The 26,035-nt window shown below is 37.3% G+C and overlaps 1 protein-coding gene across 1 annotated transcript in view; it reads right to left on the reverse strand.

Annotated features, from left to right (window-relative positions):
• Positions 1-483: 483 nt before the first annotated feature.
• Positions 484-26,035, reverse strand: part of cacna1hb (calcium channel, voltage-dependent, T type, alpha 1H subunit b) — a 62,637-nt gene continuing 37,085 nt past the window's right edge. Inside the window, exons 11-35 of the mRNA XM_079462396.1 lie at positions 24,894-25,045; positions 24,624-24,809; positions 23,189-23,303; positions 20,914-21,069; positions 18,145-18,229; positions 17,888-18,075; positions 17,406-17,744; positions 16,493-16,593; positions 16,249-16,372; positions 15,334-15,402; positions 15,066-15,250; positions 14,068-14,194; positions 13,161-13,286; positions 12,686-12,775; positions 11,838-12,030; positions 9,194-9,345; positions 8,837-8,946; positions 8,622-8,755; positions 6,863-6,933; positions 6,685-6,763; positions 5,593-5,714; positions 4,910-5,206; positions 4,601-4,757; positions 4,337-4,497; positions 484-4,074 (exon numbers count right to left, since the gene is read on the reverse strand). Of these exons, the coding sequence (XP_079318522.1) occupies positions 3,055-4,074; positions 4,337-4,497; positions 4,601-4,757; positions 4,910-5,206; positions 5,593-5,714; positions 6,685-6,763; positions 6,863-6,933; positions 8,622-8,755; positions 8,837-8,946; positions 9,194-9,345; positions 11,838-12,030; positions 12,686-12,775; positions 13,161-13,286; positions 14,068-14,194; positions 15,066-15,250; positions 15,334-15,402; positions 16,249-16,372; positions 16,493-16,593; positions 17,406-17,744; positions 17,888-18,075; positions 18,145-18,229; positions 20,914-21,069; positions 23,189-23,303; positions 24,624-24,809; positions 24,894-25,045 (4,539 nt within the window). The 3' untranslated portion in view covers positions 484-3,054. The remainder of the gene's footprint in view (positions 4,075-4,336; positions 4,498-4,600; positions 4,758-4,909; positions 5,207-5,592; positions 5,715-6,684; positions 6,764-6,862; positions 6,934-8,621; positions 8,756-8,836; positions 8,947-9,193; positions 9,346-11,837; positions 12,031-12,685; positions 12,776-13,160; positions 13,287-14,067; positions 14,195-15,065; positions 15,251-15,333; positions 15,403-16,248; positions 16,373-16,492; positions 16,594-17,405; positions 17,745-17,887; positions 18,076-18,144; positions 18,230-20,913; positions 21,070-23,188; positions 23,304-24,623; positions 24,810-24,893; positions 25,046-26,035) is intronic.

Raw genomic sequence — 26,035 nt, forward strand, 5'->3', positions numbered from 1 at the left:
AATAAGACCCATTAAATACATAAAACACGATGTTTACTGAAAACATTTTCTGCGGATCAGTGACTTTGTCTTGAGCAACGGTATTTGTTCTATAATTTAGGCATAAAAAATTATTTCTGACATTATTTGTTGATACCCAATTGCTGAGTTTTAAGGAATTTTTCTATCACAGCAATATAGTTGTGTATTATTTTACATTTCTGTCAACAGATCCTCTTCAATCATACACATTGCACCTTTAAACAAACTGATGAGAAATGGGTTTTTAACAGGTTTTACAAATATAGCAGCAATAGCACTTACAGATTTTCTACTTACCTTACCTTATTTGTTTTCATGCATCGTGTGCAGATTCATCGCTAGAGAAATGACACAAATCAAACTGCATTAAGGGTTTTGAGTTGTATTTGCCCCACATTTTGAAAACTGGATCTACAAACCTCCTAATAGTGTCAAAAACAACTCATCTCTGAACGTTAAAGTGAACTCTTTTACAGAAAGACTTATAAATAGATACAGTAACAGTCTCTAGTAGTAGTTTTTCAACACATATTCATCATGTGTTTTTGCAATGCTCAGTTGATGCTTTCTTTCATTAAATCCCGAACCACTTCAAACGTGAGGAACTCGGCGACACACTGTTTAAAAGAGGATTGCAGCAAAGCTTGTGTTTTCATGAAGACTTCATTAGACGACTCATCACACTCACACTATGTCACACTGCATACATAACATACTTTTCAGATATCCTCAGTACAGTGACACTTTTATATAGCAGCCCTTGGTTTTCCCAAAACCCTCCATTACACTTTCCATCCAATACAGCTTTTATAATGATAAACACATACAAATGTTTAGGGTCAATGAGTTAACGAAACAAAATATAATATTCCCAAATGTACTGTATAGGGCTTTTCACACTACAGAAATTGTTATGTTTTAGCACAAATTGTGTTTTGCGATTTTGTATGCCATACCTTTAACAACATGGTACTAATACAACCCAGACTTTATAAGGCTTAAAAAAGTGAAAACTAAAATATGAAATATTATGCAAATCAAAAGATACGCATAGTGTGAAAAGCCTACGTTCGACAGGTTTTCTAAATTGATGTGTGAAAACGGCACAGCCCTCAACAAGCTTCATATAGAAATACTGAAACTCAAAACTATTAAAGAGCTATTATGATGAAAATGACTTTTAAAATAATTTCAAGGGGTTCATTTTACAACCGTAATGTCCACTAAATGTTCATGGGCTAGAGGTTTGCATTCATACCAGCTCATTTCTTTGGAAGCTTTTGTGCTTGCACATAAAACATCGAAAGGTGCTTGAAACAGTTTACATTTGAAAGACAGAAGAAAGAAAGAAAGAAAGAAAGAAAGGTTCAATACAAGTTAACCTCTCTGACATCATCTGCGACTGTAATTCACTTATTATGGAAGTCTATGGGGCAAGAATTAAACAAAAATCAGTGAATGAGTAACTACATAAAAAAGTGATCTTCTGTGTCACCTACATTATGATGTTGGTGCGAAATGTCCGTTTGACGCATTTACCTTTGGATGATTCTTTACCCAAAGACTTTCATTTAATATTAATAAAGCAAACAAAAGAGAACTCAAAATGTGACCCAGTCTGTAAAAAACCACACTGTAAAAAGGAATCATTTCACAGAATTGTAATGTTATTTTTTTAAATGGTTTTCACGTACAATGTAAAAAACCCTGTAATTTTACAGTTAAAAATGTTCCATCTATTTTTAAAAACCGGTCAAACTGCATTCAATTACAGAAAAAGATATTTTACAGATTTTTTTACAGTGCAGATTTTTTTTTTTGAGATTTACTATTATGTAAAATCATTCTACATAATGTTTATACATAACGTTGTATGAAAATATATAGTAACCTTGATATCTTTCATATTTACTGAGTAAATCCAAGTCAAAAATGTAAATAATAGTGAAATTAATGACTGAAATCAAACTTGTTATCTCATAATTCGATTATGAGACTTCAGTCTGGTTCGTACAGACGGAGTCACTTATTATTTTCTGTGCTAATCCACGGCACGCCACAGTTATCAGCAGAGCTTAGCTTGTATTCGACCCGGAACATTCCTCTGACACTTTATGTCCATCTGAAGGCCAACAATATGTGAGACTCGAACCCTTTACAAAAATATCACATGCCACATTTATGTACATAATCATTTCATCCATTCCGCTACACAGTCTGCATTATATCCATGCATATGTTTCGGCTAAAAGATTTCTATAAATATTGTATCCTTTTGTAAGACAACAGGGTGTAACAAGTATGACTGAATTGTGAAGTAATTCTATGACATAAGGGTTTTGAAAGGGAAAATATAGCACTCCTGCAAAATAAACCTCATGTTCTGTTAAGACTGACTTGAGAAATAGTCATTTGACTCTTTCATTTAAAATGTGGCTTATTATGTAATGTTATCTATAAAATTGTCTACAAATAAAAACGTTTTCTTGGTTTAAAAATCAAATTTCTAATTCATTTTTATTGCAATTGAGTTAATAAAACTGATTAAAATGTATTTATTAAAAATTCCTGTACAGAAGGTTATAATTCGACCAAAATAAAACTATTACAAAAATGATTATTCCTTGGGAATCTGTTTAATTTTTTTATTTTGTTCAAAATATTATGATACAGCATATGGAGGTGAATAACGCAGATTTGTATTATTTGCATTATTTGCATTTTCATTTCTAATTATTACTATAAATGTTGTAACGTTACAGACTCCAAACAGAACATGAGGGTTAAAATCGCACCGTAATGAATCCATTTGGGATCAGTGACGGGTTTTCTCTGCATTTAAAGAAGCTCGACATCACGTAAAACTTCACAACATCAATGTGTGTGATGAATACTACTAAAAGTTCCAAAACCCCAATCAATATGATCAGGAAAAAACATCAGTTCCATCAGAAACACATTGCATACTGTGGCCGACACCACCTCTTTCTGTTCTTAAAATGCTTTGCAAACTACAACTTCCTGTGCGGTTGCTTAGGCAACCGAATCCTCATTTCCTGGATCCCTAGTGCTGGCCATTCTGACCAAGACCTTCTTCCTGAGTGGGCTCTGAGCTTCTCCCGCGCTTCCTGCAAACCCCGAACGGGCTTCCGGAGGGAAAGAGTGCGTCGATTGGTCACTATCTGAAAGCAGTTCCGACAGACTGCTCAAAGAACTTACATCTGATTGGTCAAATGAAAACTGTGGGAGGGGCAAGTGACTCGGCAGGGAAGGTTCGCCCTGTGGGAGGGGCTCCGTGAGATCTAACGATTCGCGTGGTAACGCGGAGTCAAACGACGGCGTCCGCCTTCTTAGGACTGAGCTGCTTTCCTGGTTGACCGCTGGAGATTGAAACTCCACCTCCGTGGGCGGGTCGATGGAGATGCAGGGTGGGCTAATCTTCTCCTTTTTGGATATCGGCGAAGGTCCGGGGGATGGCACAGACGCCTTCATTGGAAGAATTAGCCCCTCTCCGTGCATCGAATGTCGGCGGGGGGGGTCAGGTTGGGGTGAAAGGAAGTTATTTTCCATGCTGTTGTACTTGCGTAGACTATTACTCCAGGCCTCCTGTTGACGGCTCGTCCCAACACGCAACGGTCCTGAGTTCTGAGACTGAGCGTCCGAACAGGAAAGAGTTGATGAGTAAGGGGAAAGATGATTATAGGATCCTTTTTGGGTAGATTTTGTCATGTGTCGGTTCACCTCCTCAGGGTCCGAGGTGTTTAATTGTGCATTAGCATGCATTATTTCAAGTGCTTTTGTTGATTGTGTCAGATGTGCTATCTGGCCACGGGGGATGCTGCGTTGACTGTACACCTGTACACTTGTTCGTACGCTCGCCGTCCGATTGCGAAGGGGTGGAGGGGGCGAGGCTTGCGGCGAACAGGGGGCGGACCCGCTGGCGAGTGAAATGCTGGGTACTTTGAGGAGAAGATTCTCATTAGAACAGGGCCTGCTTTGCACGTGTAGGCTGTCTTTGGAGCCAGAGTCGATGGAGTCACACTTTATTGCTTGCTGCAGGTGAGAGCAGATATTTAAAATCAAGCGCACTAATACTTATCCAAGCATGCACACTTAAGTGGATATTCCTTATGCGTAGCAAGGCTTCATAAAATAAAGTAAATAAAATGATATTTAACCTATATAATGCGGTCAGCCGTTAAAAATCGGGGTACTTTATATTGGCTTAGAACTCGGCTCAGCCAATCGGAATCAGAACTGACCGTTTAATAATATATTATAAATCGCTATAATCGAGATCACGGTTTCTGCAAACCTGTCTACGCAGGATTCTTGAGGCATTGCTGGATGTTCTTGTTCTTTGAGTTAGAAGGTGAGAGGCAGAAACCGAGGCCAAGTTTGTCGGAGATGTGGTTCCTGGAAGCTGCATTAGCGCACCATCTTCACAGGGCTGCGAGCCAAGTGACGGAGAAGAGCCTGAGCAAAATATTAATGGCTTTGGTCAAAATCTCTGTGGTATTTGTGCCATTAACTCAATAAAGGATGGAGAGTGTTGTGTGTGTGATTGTTGTCCCATCACCTGGTAATGCAGAATCCTGTTTGGAGAATCTTTGCTCTATGGAGCCGTATTCGGCTTTCACTGGAAAGAGCATGTAACTGTCATTGGGTAGAGACAGCATCCTCGATATGGACGGCCTTTCTACTGTCAGGAAGTTACCATAACTGGGATCTTTGCCCTGAAAACACAACAAATAGTTATAGTGTGATGTGAAGAAACACTTTAAGACTTCCGTAAATTTCCTAAAAAACCCCCCAAAAAAGGTAAAAGAGGACTATGCATTAACACCTTTATACACATAAGGATTTATAAATGGGCCGAATTGATTACCTGCTCACAGGACAGTGTCTCCATTTTAAAAGCTCCACCCTCCAACCCTGTGGCCCCACCCACAGAGACATTGCTGTGTCTGCGACTGTTCAGTAGCTCCTGCTGAATCTCCGCCTCCATCTCCGCCTCCTCACGTGCATCTTTGTTGCTCTCCTCTAAGTGTTTCATAAGCACCGCGACCACGACATTCACCAGCACGAACTGAGCAACCAGGACGAATGTCACGAAATAAAGAGGTGACAAAAGTGGCAGGTAACTCAGGCATTTGTCACCGTTTTTACATTCCCGTAGAGTGTCCTAAACACAAAAACGCACAGAAACCTCATCAATCGTGAGCTTGGTCGCTGCTAGGTTTAGGTTACGTGACATTTGATGAATTTATGTGGATAACATATGTGACACTGCCAGTGAAAACCCAGTCGAAGTGATTTTTTGGATCACTTACTGTTTTCTACATAATGTAAAGAGCAGCTGCAAAAGTATAACCTTGATATTTTTACCAAGTAAGACTATATGACACATCAAAATGATAGGAAATTGAATGGGGGAAATCCAAATTTGATACTCATTATCTCGCAAATATGAGCCGGGACATCACGGTTACATGTGCCCTTCATGACATAAACATTTACAACATGTGGATTGTGAAAGGTTGAGGATTATTCTCAGGGTTTATGCTTTACCTTCATGATGCCATTCCAGTTGTCGCCGGTGGAAACGCGGAATAAAGTGAGAAAAGCCATACCGAAGTTCTGAAACGTGGCATGTCTGCTCAGTCCCTCACATGGATTATCCTCAGTGCATTCTGATTTAAATACATGTCATTTCATCATCTTAACTTTTGAAATATTAAAATTGCTCATGAAATGACTTTGAACATGAATTTGTTTTCTATTGAGATTGTAGAAATTAAAGCATTAAGGCATGCGTACAACTATGTTTAAATACTAAAAAACACCATTAATATATTGATTTCCATTTCCATTATTAAGGCCGTTTCACACCATGAACAATGACTATAAACTATATAATAACTATTAAGATATAACAAATGATATTATAGATAATAACATTGTTTGTTCTAAGCCTGTCCTCTGCATTTTCACACTTTAAATGTGTATTGGTGTGTTCATACCAGAAGCCAATGTAATTATTTGCAGCCAATGCAAATTTGTGCCTGCGATGCGAACATCGCAACGTAATTGACACGAACGTGCATCTTCCGCGTAAGTTAAAAAAAAAATTCTATTCACACGAAGAGTTTATTGACACGTACGGATGTGCGAAGACACTCCTCGCAGTGTATCTATATAGTGACGTGACAAACAAATAATCCCGCGAGTAATCTACGAACGCGATGATTTGCATTTGGTGTGCACACAACATAAGATGTCTGCTGGAAAAAAGATCATAGTTACTGTATTGTCAATATACTGTAGTTATCGTACTGGTGTGAATGGGCCTTAAAGGGATAGCGCACCCAAAATGAAGTAATTTTTTAAAAATCATTATTTACTCACACCAAAGTATTTCCAAACAGGTAAATGTGTTTGTTCTGCTAAATAAAGACATTTACAGGAAGAATAGGGGAAACCGTTTTGAAACACAGCTTGAGGGTGAGTAGATCAATTTAAATAGTTGGGCTACAATTAAAAGCCCTCTCTTCAAAACACCGCCCTACAAATACATTTCAACCAATCAGATGTCGGCATAAAACATTGACTAAAAGGTCTTGTTTTCAAATAAAAACATACAGTAACAAACCAGCTACTGACCGAGTTTTCCGAAGAGCTCGACTCCCAGAGCCGCGTAGATGAAGAACAGCAGCATGAAGAGAAGACCCAGATTACCCACCTGAAATATTCATGAATAAACACATCAGCACAGCATCATCTGAGGTATCTGCAAAATCATTTGACAAAACACACTAAAACAACCAGTGAACTTACTGACCTGTGGTAGAGCTTGAACCACGGTATCCAGAAGAGCTCTCATTCCTGTGGCCATCTTCAACAGCTTCAACACTAAAAAGACATCAGATCCATCAGATTCCTGCTGACATAAATAACATCCGTCTGTCCACACGCTCCCACCTCGGCTTCTTAAACCTCGACTGCTTGTTCCTATAAATTCATCCACAGCCATGGATTTCTCTAGTTTCACCTTATAGCTGCACGCTTGTATCTGCTCCTCCTTGTCTGGGTTCATAGAAAGATGTTATTTTGTTCAGATTGTCTGTAGAGACGTTTTGTTGACTGTCTCTCGAGTCGACTGCAAGATTTCAGCTCCGGGTACATTGCGCTCTTAAGCAGGAGTGTAGGGAAGCAGAACAGCCTTAAAAATGCTAAGATGTGAGTTTTTTTAGCATTGGTATTGTCAATAAAAAGCAGAAAGTTTCTTGCAACAACTGCTTATTTTAGCACTTCATAGAGAAACCAAACATGTCGCAGTCTGTCCTGACAAAACCTCAGAATTTTGTGAAACCTTTCTGAATTTCATTACAGGTAAGATTGATGGCCTTGCGTGTCAGCGGCGCACAAGACGTTACATTTGAAACTGATATTGTTTGGAATCACAAGTAAAATAAGCTGAGACCTTTTCTTGAGGGGAATTGCAAGGCAAGTTTAGCTTTTGGATTGATTGTTTTATATATATAATAACAGAACACATATAATATACACACTAAATATATAAATGAACAGTTTCTTTGCAAAATGTGATTTTATTTGTGCAGTCCAATGAATATAAATCAAACTGGTTCTCGGTTTGGTTTGATTCCAGCCATAAAAACAAAACAAAATATACAGCTAACTAACACAATAAAAACACGATAACATAATAAAAACATGATTTTGGATTTTGTTTTTAAATGGAGTTCTCAATTTGGAACCAAACTCTTATATATATAATTATATATATATATATATATATATATATATATATATATATATATATATATATATATATGTATATATATATATATATGTATATGTGTGTGTGTGTGTGTGTGTGTGTTGATATACTGTATGTTTATGTACATGTATATAGAAATATATATTCCCTTCCCTTCCTTACTTTTATTTTACAAAAACAAGATTTTGAATGGCAGATGTGTAATCATTTTTTGCTTCGACCGTTTTTTTGCATGTTCTTCAAAATGTACTGCTACAAAAATCTTAGATTTTATAAAAAAAACTAGTTCACTCGGGGATAGTTCACGCCAAAAAAAAACCTTAATAATTTTCTCACCCTCGAGTTTCAAAACTATCTAAAATTATTGGTTCTGCTGAACACGAAAGAAAATATTTTGAAGAATGTGTTAAAATAAACAGTTCTGGGTTTTTACTGTACTATGGAAGTCAGTAGGGCCCAACCTGTTTGGTTACAATATTCTTCCAAATATACAATTTCTTCTATTGGTACAATACGATATTTTTTATTGTTTAGCAGAACAACCAAATTCAGGTTGAGGGTGAGTAAATGATGTCAAAATGTTTATATTTTGTTATTTTCCTGAAATGATATACCAACTGAATTACCTAGACAACATATGAATATATTCCAAAAATGTCCTGTTTTTTACCCAAGCAACTATGTTTCTCCGATCTATTAAATTGATCTAAAATCCACAATTTTTCCTTCACTTCACTCTACGCTCTCGGCTCACACTTGACTTGTATTTGTACAGTATGTGTGTTTGTGAATGCATTACCTCTGGCAATCCGCAGCACCCTCATGATGCGAATGATGGTGGGGTTGATAGGCAGGGAAGCATTCAGGTCGATCTCTTCTAGAGTGATTCCCATGATGGAGAGAAGAACAATAGCCAGATCCAACTGATTCCACCTGACAGAGACAGAACAAGAGATTTTCTACTGCAGACGGAAACAGATTTTGCGCATCGGCGTCCACAAGATGGAGCCTCACCTCTCCTTGAAGAACCTCCTGAAGCCGAAAGCCACCAGTTTGAGAGTGGCCTCGATCACGAAAATCAGCGTAAAGACATAGTTACAGTACTTCAGACCCTCGTCCAGATACTGAACAACACGAACACATACAGAGACAGAAATATAGAACATGAATATGTGTCAAACTTTCATTTGACGTCGACATGAAATCCAAACAGATTTGAATACACATTTATGGTGGCCTTTTTAATCATCTTGTTTAACTTTTAAATACACCAGTTTGTTTTGTGAAACAAATCACAAACCCTTTCAAGTTGACTTGATGCTAGATAAAAACCGGTAGTATTTTTGGAAATGTGTGTGCACTCCTGCAGACCTTGGGCTGTCCGTAGTGCTCCATTGACATTGTGAGTACATTAATGGCGATGATGATGGTGATGAAGAGGTCCAGATAATGGCTGGTGCAGAGCGTGTGAATAAAGAGACGCGCGGGAGAGTAGTCTGCGTAGTATGGCCTCTGCAGAGCCTCTGAAACACACACGCACACATGGAGAACAATAGAACATCATTAAGCTGAATTCAGGTCATTCAGGTACTCACACACTCATCACGGCATACCTCTCAGCATCCGTGGTGACATTCATGAAACAGTTGCAGAGTTCACAACACATTTTATAAGATGATGAATGATAAAACATTGACAGCCAGTCAAAATTCATTTGAATGTAAAGGCACGACATTTAAAATGTGACACTGCAGCGCCAGAGCTTTAAATCAAAATAACAACAATAACAAAACAAACAGACAAAATAAAATGACAATCATAAAAATAAACAAAAAATAACATACAATAACAATATTAAAATAGAATAACAAACATAATATCATATAAATAAAATAAAAAATAACGGTATATATTACAAGGTACACAAATTCACCATTAACTACTTGCTTATTAACATGTATATTGGTTGTATATTAGTATGCATTAAGCACATATCATTGCCTTATTCTACATCTCTTAATCCTTTCCAATACCTTATAAGCAGTACTTAGGTGTTTACTAATGCAAACGTCTTAGTTAATAGTTAGTAAATAGTGAGAATTGGTCCCTATTCTAAAGTGTAAAATAAAACACAATACATAAATACCAAATATAAACTTCTATAAATAAAACTAAATGTAAAGTCAAATAGAAAATTCAAATAAACCATGAAATAATCTAATGGTGCGGACACTAATAAAGTCATTGTTTCAAAAGGCTGTTTATCAAGGGGTTAATTGTCTTAAAACCATCCTTAAAAAACGTAAAGAGAAACTTTCAAAGTCACCTTCATTACTTCAGCACAAACTGCATTTCCATGTAAATTAAGCTTACTGTGCCGTAGATGTATTATTTATAAAACAGACCCTCATTCAACGCGACTGTGCCTGGACTGCATGAATGCAGCAATGTTATACGAATTAGAGTATGCGAAGTACACCGTACTGTATAGGCTGCTTTATTGTCCCTGTTAAACACAAGCACACTGACCCGGTTTTTATCCATCTTGTAAATTGCTAACACGGCAGCGTGTGTGTGTGAGATCACAGTTAGGAAACAGTCAAGTCATTGAACGGACATTAAAAAGCATCCCGCCAAACATCCCCCACATCCATCACTGCTTGAGAACACTCAAGGTGTCTTTGAGAAGCGAATTATGTATATGAGAGACAGGGAGAGAGAGAACAAGGATTTAAGATCTACTATATAATTACTACTGTAATTCAGTTTACAGTTTATCCCTTATAAAAATAACTGGTGGCTACAGCGGTGATGTCAGAAAATTCCATGGTCATTTTATCAACACCATGGTAACAGATTATAACCATATTCATATACTAAGATGTCAACATGGTACTACAAGATACTCACTTTAGTTTGTCCCAGTTTGTTCACATAAGAGACTGATGTAGTGTTAAAAACTGAAACAGTTCTTCTGGATTTAAGTTGGACCGGCATTGTTTACATTTTCTGTTTGCGTTTCAAGGCAACGACAGAAACAAACGTTACTGCGTATTTATGCTTTTATGGCCCAAACTTCCGTTACATATCCACTAAGAAACATCAAATAAAATTCAACAAATTGTTTATTTAATACAATTATTACACAATAAAATATCAATATAAATGAATATTCATATTAATATAAATTAAAATATAAATATTATTAAAATTCACTAACCAGACCGTAGTTATCTTCATGCCAGGTGTGCGTCCGATGAAACCGTCTAGGCTGTGCTCTATTGTGAATAAATCACAGCTGAAGGGAGTTGTTAGGCACAACGCGAAGTGGAACATTTTCAGCTGTGATTTATTCACAATAAAGCACTAGCTTGCATTACCTTATATAGCTACCACACAATGCAAATATTAAAATCCAAAAATACCGGATCAATGCAACTTTCATTAAGAAAAATGCCTTAAAGCCGAATTCCTTCCGCTGGAAAAAATAGTCACTGTACCATTTCAAATCGCCCCAATGTATTTGCACTTGTGTTATCTGACACAAGCCCCTTTAAAAGAGGTCGTGGTGAGTCATAACAGTATTTCATTGACATCGGAGGCCGGAGTAAATGATTTCATTCCCACTTTATAATTATGTGTCTCCTGTCCAATTAAACGCTGCTTATGTGATTCTGAAGTCAAACAAAGTCAAAGGGCTTTTTTCCCCTATGAGCCATTAAATCACTGCTGGTCACCAAACCACTGTACTATTGGATATGTAGTAAACTGTATATCTGTAAACTTATGTGTACTGTAATTAAGTAGACAGACTAGTCTATAGAAGGTCTGGATAGACCACCCAAGAGACCGTTTGACCAGCGTGTGAAGCAACCAATCACATTTTGTTTTGTTTCCAAGAGACCCGTAAATAAACACGACACACTCGTCTCCCGGCTACCCCGTAGAATTCAACCAATCAAACGACGATGTCAAAACTTGGGACACGACGGATACCAAAAGCAAACACACTCACTCCTGCGTTTCTTCTCCATACGTTTCTGCCTCTTCTCCTCCCGTCGCCGGGCCTCCTCCTCCTCCTGGTCCTGTCTGCACTTGTGGAAGTTCTCCACCACCACGCCGACGAACATGTTCAGCACGAAGAAGCTGACGATCAGCAGGAAGGAGATGAAATACAGAAGCATCCAAGGATTGTGATTCTTAACGGGCTACAAACGGAAGCAAAAAAAGAGAAAGGGATTATAAAATGGTGACGTACGAAACAAGGTGGTGATAGTGTTCCGTTGCAAAAAGGAGACTTTCAATAATGAACGACCGTGTTTACTCGCACATCACTTCCAGCTGAAAAAAACTCAGATGTTAATTGGAAATTTCAAGTTCCTGTAAAGTGCAAAACGGTCCGGATGATGAGAGGGCTTATCGGCAGGAAAGCACAGACAGGATGTGTGAAAGGAAGCCATTGCACAATGAAATAGAAACATCATATGTGTCTCATTGCACAAGTTATTGTACAGGTTGTGTAGAGGATGTGTTACTGTATCTGGACTGAAAGTTATCGTCTATGTGTGCGTGTGTTGGTGAGAGAGAGAGTCTCTCTGGAATTAAATGATGAATGCACTGTCTCTTCTTCTCAACCTGCTCATTTTGGTGTCCTCTCTCTCTCTCTCCAATCCAAAGCTGAATTAATCAGACACTCGTTTTACCTAAAAACCTCCAGCCTCCTTTTGTGACTGTGTCACCTGAGGGATTCTGGGAACAAAAAAACTGTAAACACTACTGGTGCCTGTGTTTTTGTTCTACGGGAGAGATTGGGACAATCACTTTCACATTGTGTAGAGAGTTATCTGACGAATACACACACACCTGTACATCTACGGCCACTGCATCTAAACCGTCATACATGATGTTAACCCATCCATCTTTAGACGACAGGACAAACAATGACATCAGAGCCTGTGAAGCAAGAATTATCATGATTATTGAAGGCAAATCAAAAATCTAAATAAAGGGATGTACTGTCGAGACTGACCAATGAAACCACATTGCACACATATTACTTAAGGTAAAATGGTATTGTACCAGGTAGTCACTTACTAAATACTTTGCATCATTTAAATGTGATAATATTTTCATTTTATTTTAGGTTCTCACAATCAACTTTCAATAACAAAACAAATGCATAATACCCGAAAATATATATATATATATGAAGTCCTATGATGCTAATATCTGATATTATCACGAAATCATGGTGACATCCCTATTGTTTGTAAGGACAGATGCGGTTGGTTTTTATTGAATTGGTTATTAAAGGGAAAGTTGAGAATTTGTGTCTTACCTGACCCAGGTTATCAAAGTTATACTTCCTGCGGACCCATCTGTATTTAGCCTGAAGGCAATCGGATTTATTTGTGATATTTCTAGTGTCAAAGCCTTCACAATGATAGAACTTGCCCTTGAAAAGCTTAGAGACACAAAAACAGTTTGCATTTAGACATCAACCGAATATAGAAATCACAAAAGATCAAACCGTGTCAGTGGAAAAATAGGTCCTTTAAATCAAAAATACAAACCACCATACAAAAACTTCACAATAAGGTTGTATTTGTTAACATTAGTTAACGCATTAACTACCATGAACTATTAATACTATTTTTTATTCTACAGCAATAATTACATTTAAGCATTTTCTAAAACATCAAGTTTTAACCTTTGTTAAAGGCATAGTTCACCTAAAAATGAAAATTCTGTCATCATTTATTCACCATCTTGTCATTTCAAACCTTTATGACTTTCTTTTGCAGAACATACAAGACAGTAGTTTAAAGAATGTAGGTAACAGAACAACACAAACCCATTGACTTGCATTGGATTTGTCCATACGACCGAAGTTAATGGGGGTCAATGGGGGTGTTGTTTTGTTACTAACATTCTACAAAATCACTTCTTGTGTTATCATATAGGTATAAAATGACCAAAAACTAAATTATGACAGAATATTTCTTTTTGGGTGAACAATAACTTGCAATGCACAATTAACTAATATGAACAGTTGTACTTACATTAACTATCACAAATAACGATGATTCAATGTTTGAAATCAATATTGTTTATTATTAGAATATGCCAACTAATGCATATACAAAAAATAAGAACTCATATCGCACTAAAAAGCCTTTGAAAATGGCATTACTTGACAAGACTTTGAAAACGATGACACCAAAAATGATTGTCAATGTTTATACCTGAACTCCCAGAATGCCAAAGACAATGAAGAAAGCGCAACAAATCAGCACAATATTTCCAATGGGTCGGAGAGATGTGATCAATGTTTCAACAACCAGCTTAAGTCCAGGGGCTCTGCTTATAACCCTGATAACAAACACACACAGATACATATTCAGTGTTGTTACTTCAGTGTGCTGGACTCAAGGTAAAACCGCACACCTAGAAAGCGACCGTAGATAAACAATAGCTCAGCACAGAACAGGCTGACACATGTGCTCTATCGTTAGCCTTGAACTGAATAGCAAAGTCTGCATGGTAGGACATATCACTCTTTGTGAATTATACAATGATCGAGCCCATCTGTGCATTTTCTTTGCTCTGAGATGACAGGAAAATAAGATTCCAGCACCACGGACAGCGACAAACATATGTTCTACTTCCTCTCGTGTCAAACATTATGTTGTTGACGTTCTTGTTGCACAGCATTTTTTGTGCTCTGTACACGGCGCACGCGGGTTTTAACATCGATTTGAGGACTATGTATGAAATAATTTCATACATTTAATCTGTTCCTTATACAGATTACATTCCTTTTTCATAGACGAGCTCTCTAGCTATTTCTGATCAACATCCTTTGTGTTCTTTGCCTAAAACATAAGTACAGCTTCAAATTATGACATCATTTCCTTTCTGAGAATCAATAGATTACCACAGAGATGACGTATTTTTGTATGCAAACCCCGGAAGCGAGTTCCGGTTCCATTACCCCAAAGTCTATGAGGTTTTTGAATGGCTTTTTGGTAAATCGCCTGAAATAAGATCTGTGGTTCTCAAAACCCCTAAATCTATGACATAAACCACACCAGTTATAACCAATGCGGCGCTAACTTCCAAGTTGGCCTATAAAATTACGTCATTGCTGCACCACTCCACTGAGTGTATCTTCAACATCACGACTGACATATTGTGATATACAAACACAAATGTATACACACCCCTTCAAACACAATTTTACCTGAGGGGTCTTAGCGTCCTGAGCAGTCGAAGAACCCTCAAGATCCCCAGAATTCTGTTCCCCCCAGAGGAGGCGAGAGACACTAAGATGTCCACCATGGACACAAACACCAGGAAACCATCTAGAACGTTCCAACTGCTCTTCAGGTATGAGCCCGGCCCGGCATACAGCCCGAGAGAAACCACCTGTGACAGCATCACATTCGTGACATGTTAATAAATCAAATTAAAATGTTGAGGATATTTACTCAACACACATCATTTTTTACCTTCACCGTCATCTCGGCAACAAAGATCAGAGTGAAGATGTAGTTGGAAACTTTGAGAAAAACCCGCTCCTGTAAATTGAATATAAATAATAAAATGTCACGTGAAATGACGAGACGAGCAGCACATCAGTTACAGAGCGATGAATGAGCGTCTTTCAAGAGTTCTCGTTTATGTCCGGCTAACGGGATGTCATAACGTGACTATATAAAGCTCAAATTAAATTAAGGTAAAATGATTAATTTCTTATAATAACTACTAGCCAAATTTCAAATAACAATATTGTTTCTATTCGCATTTTTTATGCAGAAAATTACACTGAAGAAACAGAGGAAAATAACAGAAAAGATGCTCTGAGGTTCTTTCAGACCTCAAATACTTTAAAGACAACAAGTTCACTTTTAAGCAATACAACAGTATGCATGTAGGAAACATAAAAAGAAATGATGATTTTGATCACAGTTTTCATGCGTCTTGTCATCCTTCACATTGCTTTTGGGTGACTTTGTCAATCCTGAGGTTTCATTTTGTTGTAATTCAACAGACACTGGACTGAACCTAATGCTGATTAAATGAACATTTGGAATGATTTCTTAACGTTTTATCCGGCTATACTTTTTGAGAGTGAGAGTGGTCTGATAAAGAACAAGCCATTGTTATAAAACAATTCATTATTCATTAAACACTGGTGTGTATTAACATACTGCTGTTGTGGCCATTTTAAAACAGCAATAAATGACTTGAGGCTGTGCGTATATTGATTTCACCACACATGAGGGGGGTTAACTGTTCACTATGAAACACTTTAATCACAACTGACATCACATATGAACAACTTTATAAATATATCTAATGTACTTTTTGTGAATTATATTATAATAATGTTAGTGGTAAAACGAGTGTAAGTTTGTATTTACAGTGCTGTCTGGTTGAATATCTGGTCTCTCCAGAGCGATCGTAATGCAGTTGAGGAAAATGAAGAACAGGACAATATGATCAAACATCTTATGAGTGATGATCTTCTGACAGCGAACACGGAACCTGCACAGCGAGAGAGAGAGAGAGAGAGAGAGAGAGAGAGAGAGTTCATGAATCATGAAAATGTGCAAGCACCGCATTCATCACGTGTAGAGCGTGTGACTGGCGTGTGTTGGTTCTCACTTATTATGAGGAGAGAAGAGGTAGAAGGACCAGTCCTCATGATCTCTACACCACTGCGGTTTATACGGCTCCAACAGTCTCTTCACAATCACAAACCAACTCTGAATAAAGCACACAGAGACATGTATACAGATTGGTTGAAGATGCATTTATGCAAGAAGATCTTTGAAAGAATGTCAGTAATCTAATCCCCCATTGACTTTATTTTCCCTACTATGGCAGTAAACGGGGGACGAGATCTGCTCGGTTACTGACATTCTTCCAAATATCTTCCTTCGTGTTTAGCAGAACCAATACATTTATTCAAGTTTGAAACAATCTGAGGGCGAGAAAACAATAACAATTTTTGGTTGAACCATCACCTTAATGCAATAACTTAATCTGACATCGCAACACTTTGTTCTGCATGAGTGCAAATTACATTTTTAAAGTGCCATCAGGGTTTCATTCATAAGTAAATTTGGCATTACAAAGTTCTGTACGAAGTGACAGCAGCACAACCTCGTGAATGTTCTGGTATTGAATCTGTCACTGTTTTTGTTTATATTTATCCTGGATTAGTATTTATTTATAACTATTTGATGACTTAATTGAATCTATCAATTTGTATTTTGGGATGAATGTTTAATTTTGTGGGGGGGTTTCTAGTTGTTGATGTATTGGTATGTGTTTAGTGTTTGTTTTTGTTATTATGTTGTGATTTTGTATGATGCTTCATAATAAATAAACATCAACATCTGAACCAATTCAATCAATTGAAAAATATGAAATGATTACTATTGGACGACAATCAAATAAAATCCAAAATTTATTGACAGACTTTTGATCAAAAGAATCAAGTATTCAGTGAATATTGAGTAAGTATCATATCAATTAAACGTTCATTAAAATAAAATTAAAAACAGGGTATCACCTCTTCAAAGTCCTCATCCTCCGCCCCCTGTGTGGATGGTAAATCCGGGCATGTAACGTTCAGAGAGGATGGATGTCCTACGTCTAATCTCCCGTTACACTCCAAATATGGGCGTGGAACCTGCAGGAGCTCTGGCATATCAAAGGACCCTAGACACGAGACTCCGCCCAGACTGCCGGTCCTGCTGGATTTCCCATCATCTGACAGGTTGTCATCCATGCTGTCTTGTCCCACTCCTGAAAGCAGCGACTCGCGCTCTCCTGACTGGGCCCGTCTGATCAGACTAGGGGCGTGGCCGAGACTGTTCCAACTGGATCGACGACTTCCCCAAAGACTCGACTACAACAGACCGACAAACTGTGTGACAATATACAATGACAATAATAGACTCACTGAAGCACTGAAATGATTGAAAAATGTCAACACCTGTTTTGAAGTATTTCGTGTTTCTGTTACTATCCATGCGGCAGCATTTTACTCACCAGGGATCTCTGGTCATGTGGTTCGGTGGAGGTGTTGCTGTTCCGACGTGATTGGCTGTAGACGTGCGACACTTCAGTTCTGGGCGTGGCGTTGAGTTGTGCGTGCATTTTGTGCGGTGGCATGGATGCTCTGGGTTCCAGATGTCCATTGGATAAGGGCATTAATGTCTGCATTTTCAATTCTGTGCCTAATATCAAACAGAGATCCAACATCAGATATGAAAAGAAAGACATGATATTATCACACACGTACACACCTGAGTTCAGCAGCTCTCTCAGTTTGTCCTCATCACCAAAGTCAGAAGACATGTCATCGCTAGTCTCTGACCTGCTGGCATCACCCTAAGAGAGAGAGAGATGACATTTAAATTCCCCGTGAATAGGAAGTTGCGATCGTTTTTACTTCCGCATTTTGACGCATCTCCTAGCTAAATGGAATTTTAGATGAAAAAAATAGCGGCGGTGGCATTCGTCTTTCTCTGCGATTTGATTGGCTGTATAAAAACAGCCATTGCATTTTGAAATGGAACTGGCAGCAGACTGACAGCCGAAGGGGAGGAGTTACCGGATGCTCCACCAAAGCCGTCTCACATACGTCATTTAAGATGGATAGTCATTACAGGAAGGAAGTGCATTTTCAGAGTTTTACTGAAAGGGCGCACGATATTTAAAAAGAGAATCACCCACATTGATAAACTATTTACAATAAACGCCGCAATACTTCATGAAAAAATAGGCATTGTAATTTTTAGATTCACTGGGACTTTAACGCCTAAAATTCATAATTCATAATAATGAATGATTATGTTTACATTTACGCATTTGGCAGACGCCTTTATCCAAATCGACTACCATTGCATTATATTAAATCTGTTTTCTAAGTATGATCGATCCCATGACCTTGGCGTTGCTAGCGCAAGGCTAGAACCACTGAGCGACAGGAATTAATTTTATGGTTAGTTAACCTGTTTATTGGTTTTTTATATCGCTCTTTTTCTATATCTATTGATCTTCACCTGCTACATGCACTTGTATATGGGCGTGGAACCTGCAGGAGCTCTGGCAAATCAACATGACCTGGCTTTCACAACCCATTTACCTCCATAATGTGATTTATTGAAAAAAGTGAAAAAAGATATTCAAGGAGACAATTGGGTGTTGGTTAACATTATTTCCCTCACCCATGTGGCACGGGTGATGTTATGTAAGATGTTGCAGAGGCAGATCAGGGTATGTCATTACATAATCCTGATATTAGTTATCTTAAGTACAGGGTCGAGGGTGATGTCGGAAATGTGTAGAAAAAAAGTGTTATTGCTCCGAGGTTGCTCTTTCATAGCTCAAGAAATTGTGAATAGAAATTTTATTTAAATAGCAACTTAGTCTGAGATGTTTGTCCCAAAATTTCTTGGAAGAAATACAAAAAAAAGAGAAATTTGTTCAAAAAGTGTGCATGAAGAGTATAAAATGAATTCAGATTTTATATGTAAAATTATAATCTGGATTTGGACAAATTTGATAAGAAATGTTTCTTCAATAATGTATGAAATCTTCATTAATATCAACTTTGATGGCAGACTTTACAATTCAGAGCTCACTTTGGTGACATTGTTGAGGTTTGGAACAACTTTAGGTTGAATAATTCATGACAGAATTTTCATCTTTTGCTAAACCGTCCCTTTAAGCAAAAGTTTCCATTTGCTCTCCATTTAATATCACTGATGTCTAGGAGAAATAACTGAGTATTTATGAGATCTCATCTGGGATTTATCTTTCTTGATGGGAATGGTTAGAACACGGTGTCATACTCTAAAATCTCCTGTTGTATAAGTAAACAAATAAAAAGGGTCGAATGAGAATAGCCAGCGTTCACAGAGTAACAATCAAAAATGATCCGAAGTGTCCGGTGTGTCTACGTGTGCGATATCACCTTACAGACAAAAGAGAGACAGAGATGAAAAGATGGAGGAAAAAGGGAGAGGCAGAATGATATGAGCGAAGTGTTTTCCTATCAAACACATCATCGCACCAGCTGCAGCCGACACGTGTGTTTATACGGATGAGTCTCATCTACATGAAAATGAAACTTACAAACCAAACATACACACAATCCATCTCTTTCATGTCACAAAGAGAAAGGAGAACGTGCTGTTCTCGCTAAAGGAAATCCCTTTTTAATGCCATGTTTCATAGTTACAGTGCAGTACGGATCTGTAATTGTGTTACAGCGCCATCCTTTCTCTTCTCCGATAGCATCTTACATGAAAATTTCCCCCCGGGAAACTCAATTAAATGCAATATGGCCACATCAAATTCAGTCTTGTAGAGAATTCGCATTGATGTTGAAAACCAAGCAGAGAGAGGGGATTTAACAAGCTGATGGATGAAGTAGCCAAGAGACAATTAAAAATGTGGAAGTCGATGCATCTGTTTACAAAACATCAAAGGTTGATGTTGGACGGTTCAATTCTGTCATAATTTACTCACCCTCGAGTTGTTCGAACAGTGAATACACTTCCTTTTTTACAACGACATTTACACAGACTTGGACAACTTAAGAGTGGGTACAATTATGACAGAATGTTTTAAATGGCATCCAACAAAGATAGCAGTCATTCCTAGGAAACATGTCACAAAATACGTGTTTTAAAAGAAACAGATACTTTTGGTTGTCAAACATCAAACAAATATGTTTATAGTTGATATAATGAATTACACCTATTTGCAGAACACAAAAGAAAATACTTTGCATCAATTGACTTCCATCGTATGGCCACAAAACCACTGACACATTTCTCCAACTATCTTCTTTCTGTGTTTCACAAAAGAAGAGTCGTATACAAGAATAAATGACCTTAAAATAGCCAGATCATCCATTTTATACATTTTCAAGATTAAATTTACGTGCCCAAAACAGTTACTATCATTAGTAGCACAATCACACATTTTCACCCATGTTAAAATTATTCCTGCTAAATAAAGAACTCAGGTCCAATAATTCCCCAGCCCGGAGTCTGACCCCTTACCTCAGCCTGGAAGCCTTCTACCAAGATGGCAACCAATAAGTTGAAGAGGACGTAATTCCCGAAGGTCATCAGGGCCACGAAGTAAAGAGCCGCCCACGGAGAGGTAGAGGCCATGCCATTATAAAGAACCACATTCCAGTCTTCCTGGGTCAATGTCTGTGGAGAGACACAGGACAGATGCGGTGATAATGACAGCTTTCTGAGACAATGAGTGTCTGGTTTTTCTCACTTGCAGTTCCATAGACAAATATTTTGAAAGTTTTGACACATCACTCCACTGTGAATGGGTAAATCACATCTGCGCTTGAGTAGTTACTTGGCTTAAATGTTCATGAGGAAATAGATCAATAGCAGCGGCACAACTGGGGAAGCATTGCGCTATATCTACACTAAGACCATGGGATTGATTCCCAAGAAGGTGTTTGTTATTAGCTTGATTTGTGTCCGCTTTAATGAATTACCATACAGCTGTAATTCATTTTCTTTCACCCTGATAAAGTGACGTAAGGGATACGTTTTCATTTTCATGTAGATAAATCAGAGTTACTTATGTACTTGCATAACAACAATTTAACAATCTTGTGTTAAAGCAAATTTAATTTCTACATTTTAAATTGAGCTGATTTACGTTAAACTGCATTACAAATGAGTTAATTATATCATTTATATAATGATTTGTATTGAAAAGTGTTTTGTTTACAGCCTATTACAAAACTCTTCCCATTCCATTGACAGAAAGCTCGATGAAAATTTCCAAAAATCCAGGTTTGTACTGTTTTACCGTAGGGGACTGTTACCTTTCGTCTGATATACTGTAGTAAAATGCAGACAAAATAAGTATTTCACCAAAATGAGATTCGCTGTTTTTTGTATGTATTTCTACCCATTAAAAAAAATAAAATAAAATAAAAATATATTTTTTAACATTAAAAGGCTTCACAAATGTATTAAATATTATAATAAATGTAATAAAATACATTAACATTTGCATATTAAATATTCATACAGTACATTCATAAAAGAGTACCCTAAAATTTGATTTAAAAAATCATCCCAACAATTAATAATTTGTCATTTTTACTTATTTATTGTCACTTAGTTAACTAGTAAATGTTAATAAAAAAATGATCCTAAAAGTTACACATAAAAACATATTTTAAGAAATAAAAACAAACTATTTTGACTCATTGAACATCCACCTGCAAAGAACTTTGAGATTGTTTTCCCTTTAACCGAGCATATTTCACACAGACATCCACATGCAGAGGAACCTGAATCCATTTCCATCTTTAGACTGATTTAGAACAGAGGAAAACCAGCAGGTTCAGTCTGGAGTTTATTTTCTGCTTACAAACACACACACACACCTCCACACAGACAGAAATAGAGATTAGGGAAAATTAAAGTCTCCGGGTGCTGAAGAAACCTCGACTCGGATGGGTTCCCTCAGGGGCCGGAGTTAATACAGCACCATATCAGTATGTGCACAAGTGTCACCCACCGGTGACCCCCATCACACTGACTGGCCAATGCTGCGGGGAGAAGGCTGATGACCTCATCATGTCTGTAATAATACGGGGCAGACTTTGATGACCTCAGCAGTTTTAAAAACTCTAACACATTTTGTAGAAGTTTGGATAATCCTGGTTTAAAAAGCAACACTGACACACGCACACAAACACACTCAGCCTGTCTCAGCTGTTGTCGAACAGACAAGGGCGACCGTGATAATGTTTATTTCTATTATGTACAAATACATAGAATGTAAACATATCGAATGTAGAGTGAGATTTGGATTATTTACAATAATTATTTGTTGAATTATTTACTAATATAAATCCTAAATATAAATGTTAATTTAAATGTCTGTTATGTGACGAAATACCCACAATCCCTTGCGTCTGGCAAATGCTGCTGTCCCAACATTAAGCAGTGAGTATTTAATCATAACTTGTCTCCAAAGAACAAAAAAAATGCTATTTCTGGACTCAAAACATTTAAACGCCACTGAAAAATTTGAATACGTTCAGAATTTTTCACCCCAGCGACCTACAGACTTATGCTAGTCAGCAAAAATTTTGGATTTTTGGAGCACCCGCTTCAAAAGGGTGTTGTGTGAAGGTTTATCTTTCTCCAAAAAAAAGGGGCGAAACCATATGACTTATCTAGAAAAAGCAGACAAACTTTTACTTTTAACAAAAGTATACACCGTCCTAAAGTGTAAATACTGGACGTTCAGGAGAACCTGCTGGGATGGTAAGAACTTTTTGCTGACCTGGAACACAGTGACGATGGCCCAGAGCAGTGAATCAAAGTTCTTTCTGTCCGACACTGTATCTCCATACTCCAGACGAGTGAACTTACACCCGAACAGATGCATCCCCAATATACTACAACACAGAAGACAAGAGAGATAAAATGCATTGCAAAGAAAACATTTATTCAATTTCATGAAAAAATATTAGGCTTATGAACAGAAAAATGGTGCGTGTTGAAAAAGTAATAATAACAAAATATTAAACTTAGTCACAGCCAGGTGACTGACAGTGTGCACTGTATAAATATATTTTTATTTTAAATGTTTACTTTTTATCAGATTTTTTGACAGTTTGCATCAGATTGTCATCGATTCACCTCAATTACATTTAAATAAATAAAATAAAATTGTAAATAATGATTGCAATCAAAATTGTGCACTTATTGAATAAAAAAGCTTTTGTTCTGCAATTGTCTCTTCTATAATGCAGATTTTATCAGTGATGGATCTAGCTGCTGCGACACACTTTACCGGTTGATGTTTTTTTATAGTTTGCTAAAACGAACTATTAAAACATTTCTGGTAAATGAAATCAAATAAAAAAATGTTTGTAAATGTTTGAAAACGTATCTTGCGCTTGAGGCACTAAAAGCATTCACTAAACATAACTGAAATAAAAATAAATTTAACATATAAAGCAACATAAAAAGTAAACAAATAAATAATAAAAGACAAATGCACGTAACATAATTGTAAACTAAAATGAACATGACAACTACCAATTTAAAATAATGAATAAATACAAATAAAACAAATATTTTACATTGATTCACCGAAAAACAATCAAACATGAATTTACAGATTTATTTTATAAATATTTCATAAATAAATGTAATAATTAATGTATTTATTTATTATTTCAATGGTAAAACTTCCTTTAGCCAGACCTCGTGGTCATATGCGCCGGGGGTTTCGGTACCCAACCCATAAAATGTCCACTTTCTTTACATCATAAATACTATTTTTGGCCGGCAGTGCGTGTCCATCTGCAACGTCACTGCCCTTATAACCAAAATCGCATGATCCCCATTGCATAACACCTCTGCGAAGATTCGACTGTGAGATTAGTAGTCGAATCAGGCTCCTCCTATCGAAGCATTGGATCTTCGACTATTCGTGGTCACCCCTAAATAAAATTCAACTCAATGTTTTGCACATATACCCACTCGGTTTGATATTCATTCTACTTTCCATTTATTTCTACCAACGTTTTTATGCATACATGGATCTGCCATCTGAGAATATCCCATCACATGCTTAGAATGCAAAGTACTTCTCAACATTCCTTTTCGTCCTCCGAAAATACCCACACATGGTGTAACTTGAATGCTCATCATTTCAAGATTCCTAAATGAACTCTTTCGCTTAGTTGTACTTGCTCCCAAAGCCACACCTGAAAATGAAGATGAAGAGCATCAGCAGCATGCAGAAGGTGGCCACGTTGTCCATGGTCTTCATCAGTACCACCAGCTGCCTCCGCAGGGCCGGGAGAAACCGCACCAGCTTTAGTACCCTCAGCAAACGGAACGTCCTTAAAACCGAAAACCCTCCCTCTGCTTGTCCGACGAGCTCACACACACTGCAAAAAACATCATACGGGACATGTGAGATCAGATTACACAGTATCAGGATGGAGTGGGAACAGAATTTAACAGCGGAGTACCTGATGATAACAATGATCCCATCAAAGATGTTGTAGGGGTTACTGATGTAGTCAAACATGCCACAGGCTGAGAGTTTCAAGAGCATCTCTAAAGCAAACAAACTGGTGAAGACAATATTACTGATCTCCAATGCGTCTGTTAACTCTTGAGGCTACAGAAGAGAGAAAGAGAGAGAGAAATATTACACAATATTATTTTTTGTCACAAGGTATGTTTTTGTATTGTTAAATGGGTTGGAAAAGGGGGGAACACAGGGGGACGGAGCCCAGGGAGTGAATTTCAACGGTCCAAATCCTCTCAGTGTTTCATGGCCATTTCCAGCACTGATTGTCAAACAAACATGTAAATACACGAAACTAAACAAAGTTTATCCTGCAAACTAGAAATTGAATATTTTGTTTCTGGTTGTCAGCCAATGGAAAACCTTCCACCAAATTGCTATAGCATGCTATGGCAGGTTTCCCTCAAGACACATTGTTTAGAAAAGGTTTTGAGATATCACTGTCTATAGAACAAATGGTGTTGGACAACTTACCAACCCAAATGTAATCATACTTTTACATTTATTGTGAATTAAGTGAAGTTGCGCCACTCAACGGCCATGTTTGCAATTTTTGCCTCTTGGTACTTACATCATACAAGCCCAGAGTCCTAAAATGTTGTCAAATGATCACAGATGAACATTATATTTCCTATCAATAATTACTGTATCATAACTTTGCAACTTTTTGCCTTTTTTCTATGTGCGAGGGTCAACAACAGAGTTTACTCCTCTACTTTCCGGAATCTTACGGTTGTTTCATATTACTTCAAAGTAAACTAGGTAAAAAGTGTAAACAGACAAAATGTTTGAGAAGAAAAGAGGCACGGGTTAATACTGTCATCACACAGTGGATTATTTTTACATTTATATTTCATCAAATCCGTTTGTATGCCTCAAGGACACTATATGGCATGGAGTTGTTTTATAATGCCTTGGAATCCTTTTAAAGAATCCTTTTAAAATTAAAAAAATAAGCTTGAGAAAGGCACACACAATTCACTTCCATCAAAATATCACTTCACAAACCTCAGTTTTGGTTTCCAAGAAAAGATAGAAAACCGTAAAGTGGGTTTACATGACACCAGGGTGAATAAACAG

Source organism: Barbatula barbatula (assembly GCF_947034865.1).
Source record: "Barbatula barbatula genome assembly, chromosome: 8".
NCBI classification, from domain to species: Eukaryota; Metazoa; Chordata; class Actinopteri; order Cypriniformes; family Nemacheilidae; genus Barbatula; species Barbatula barbatula.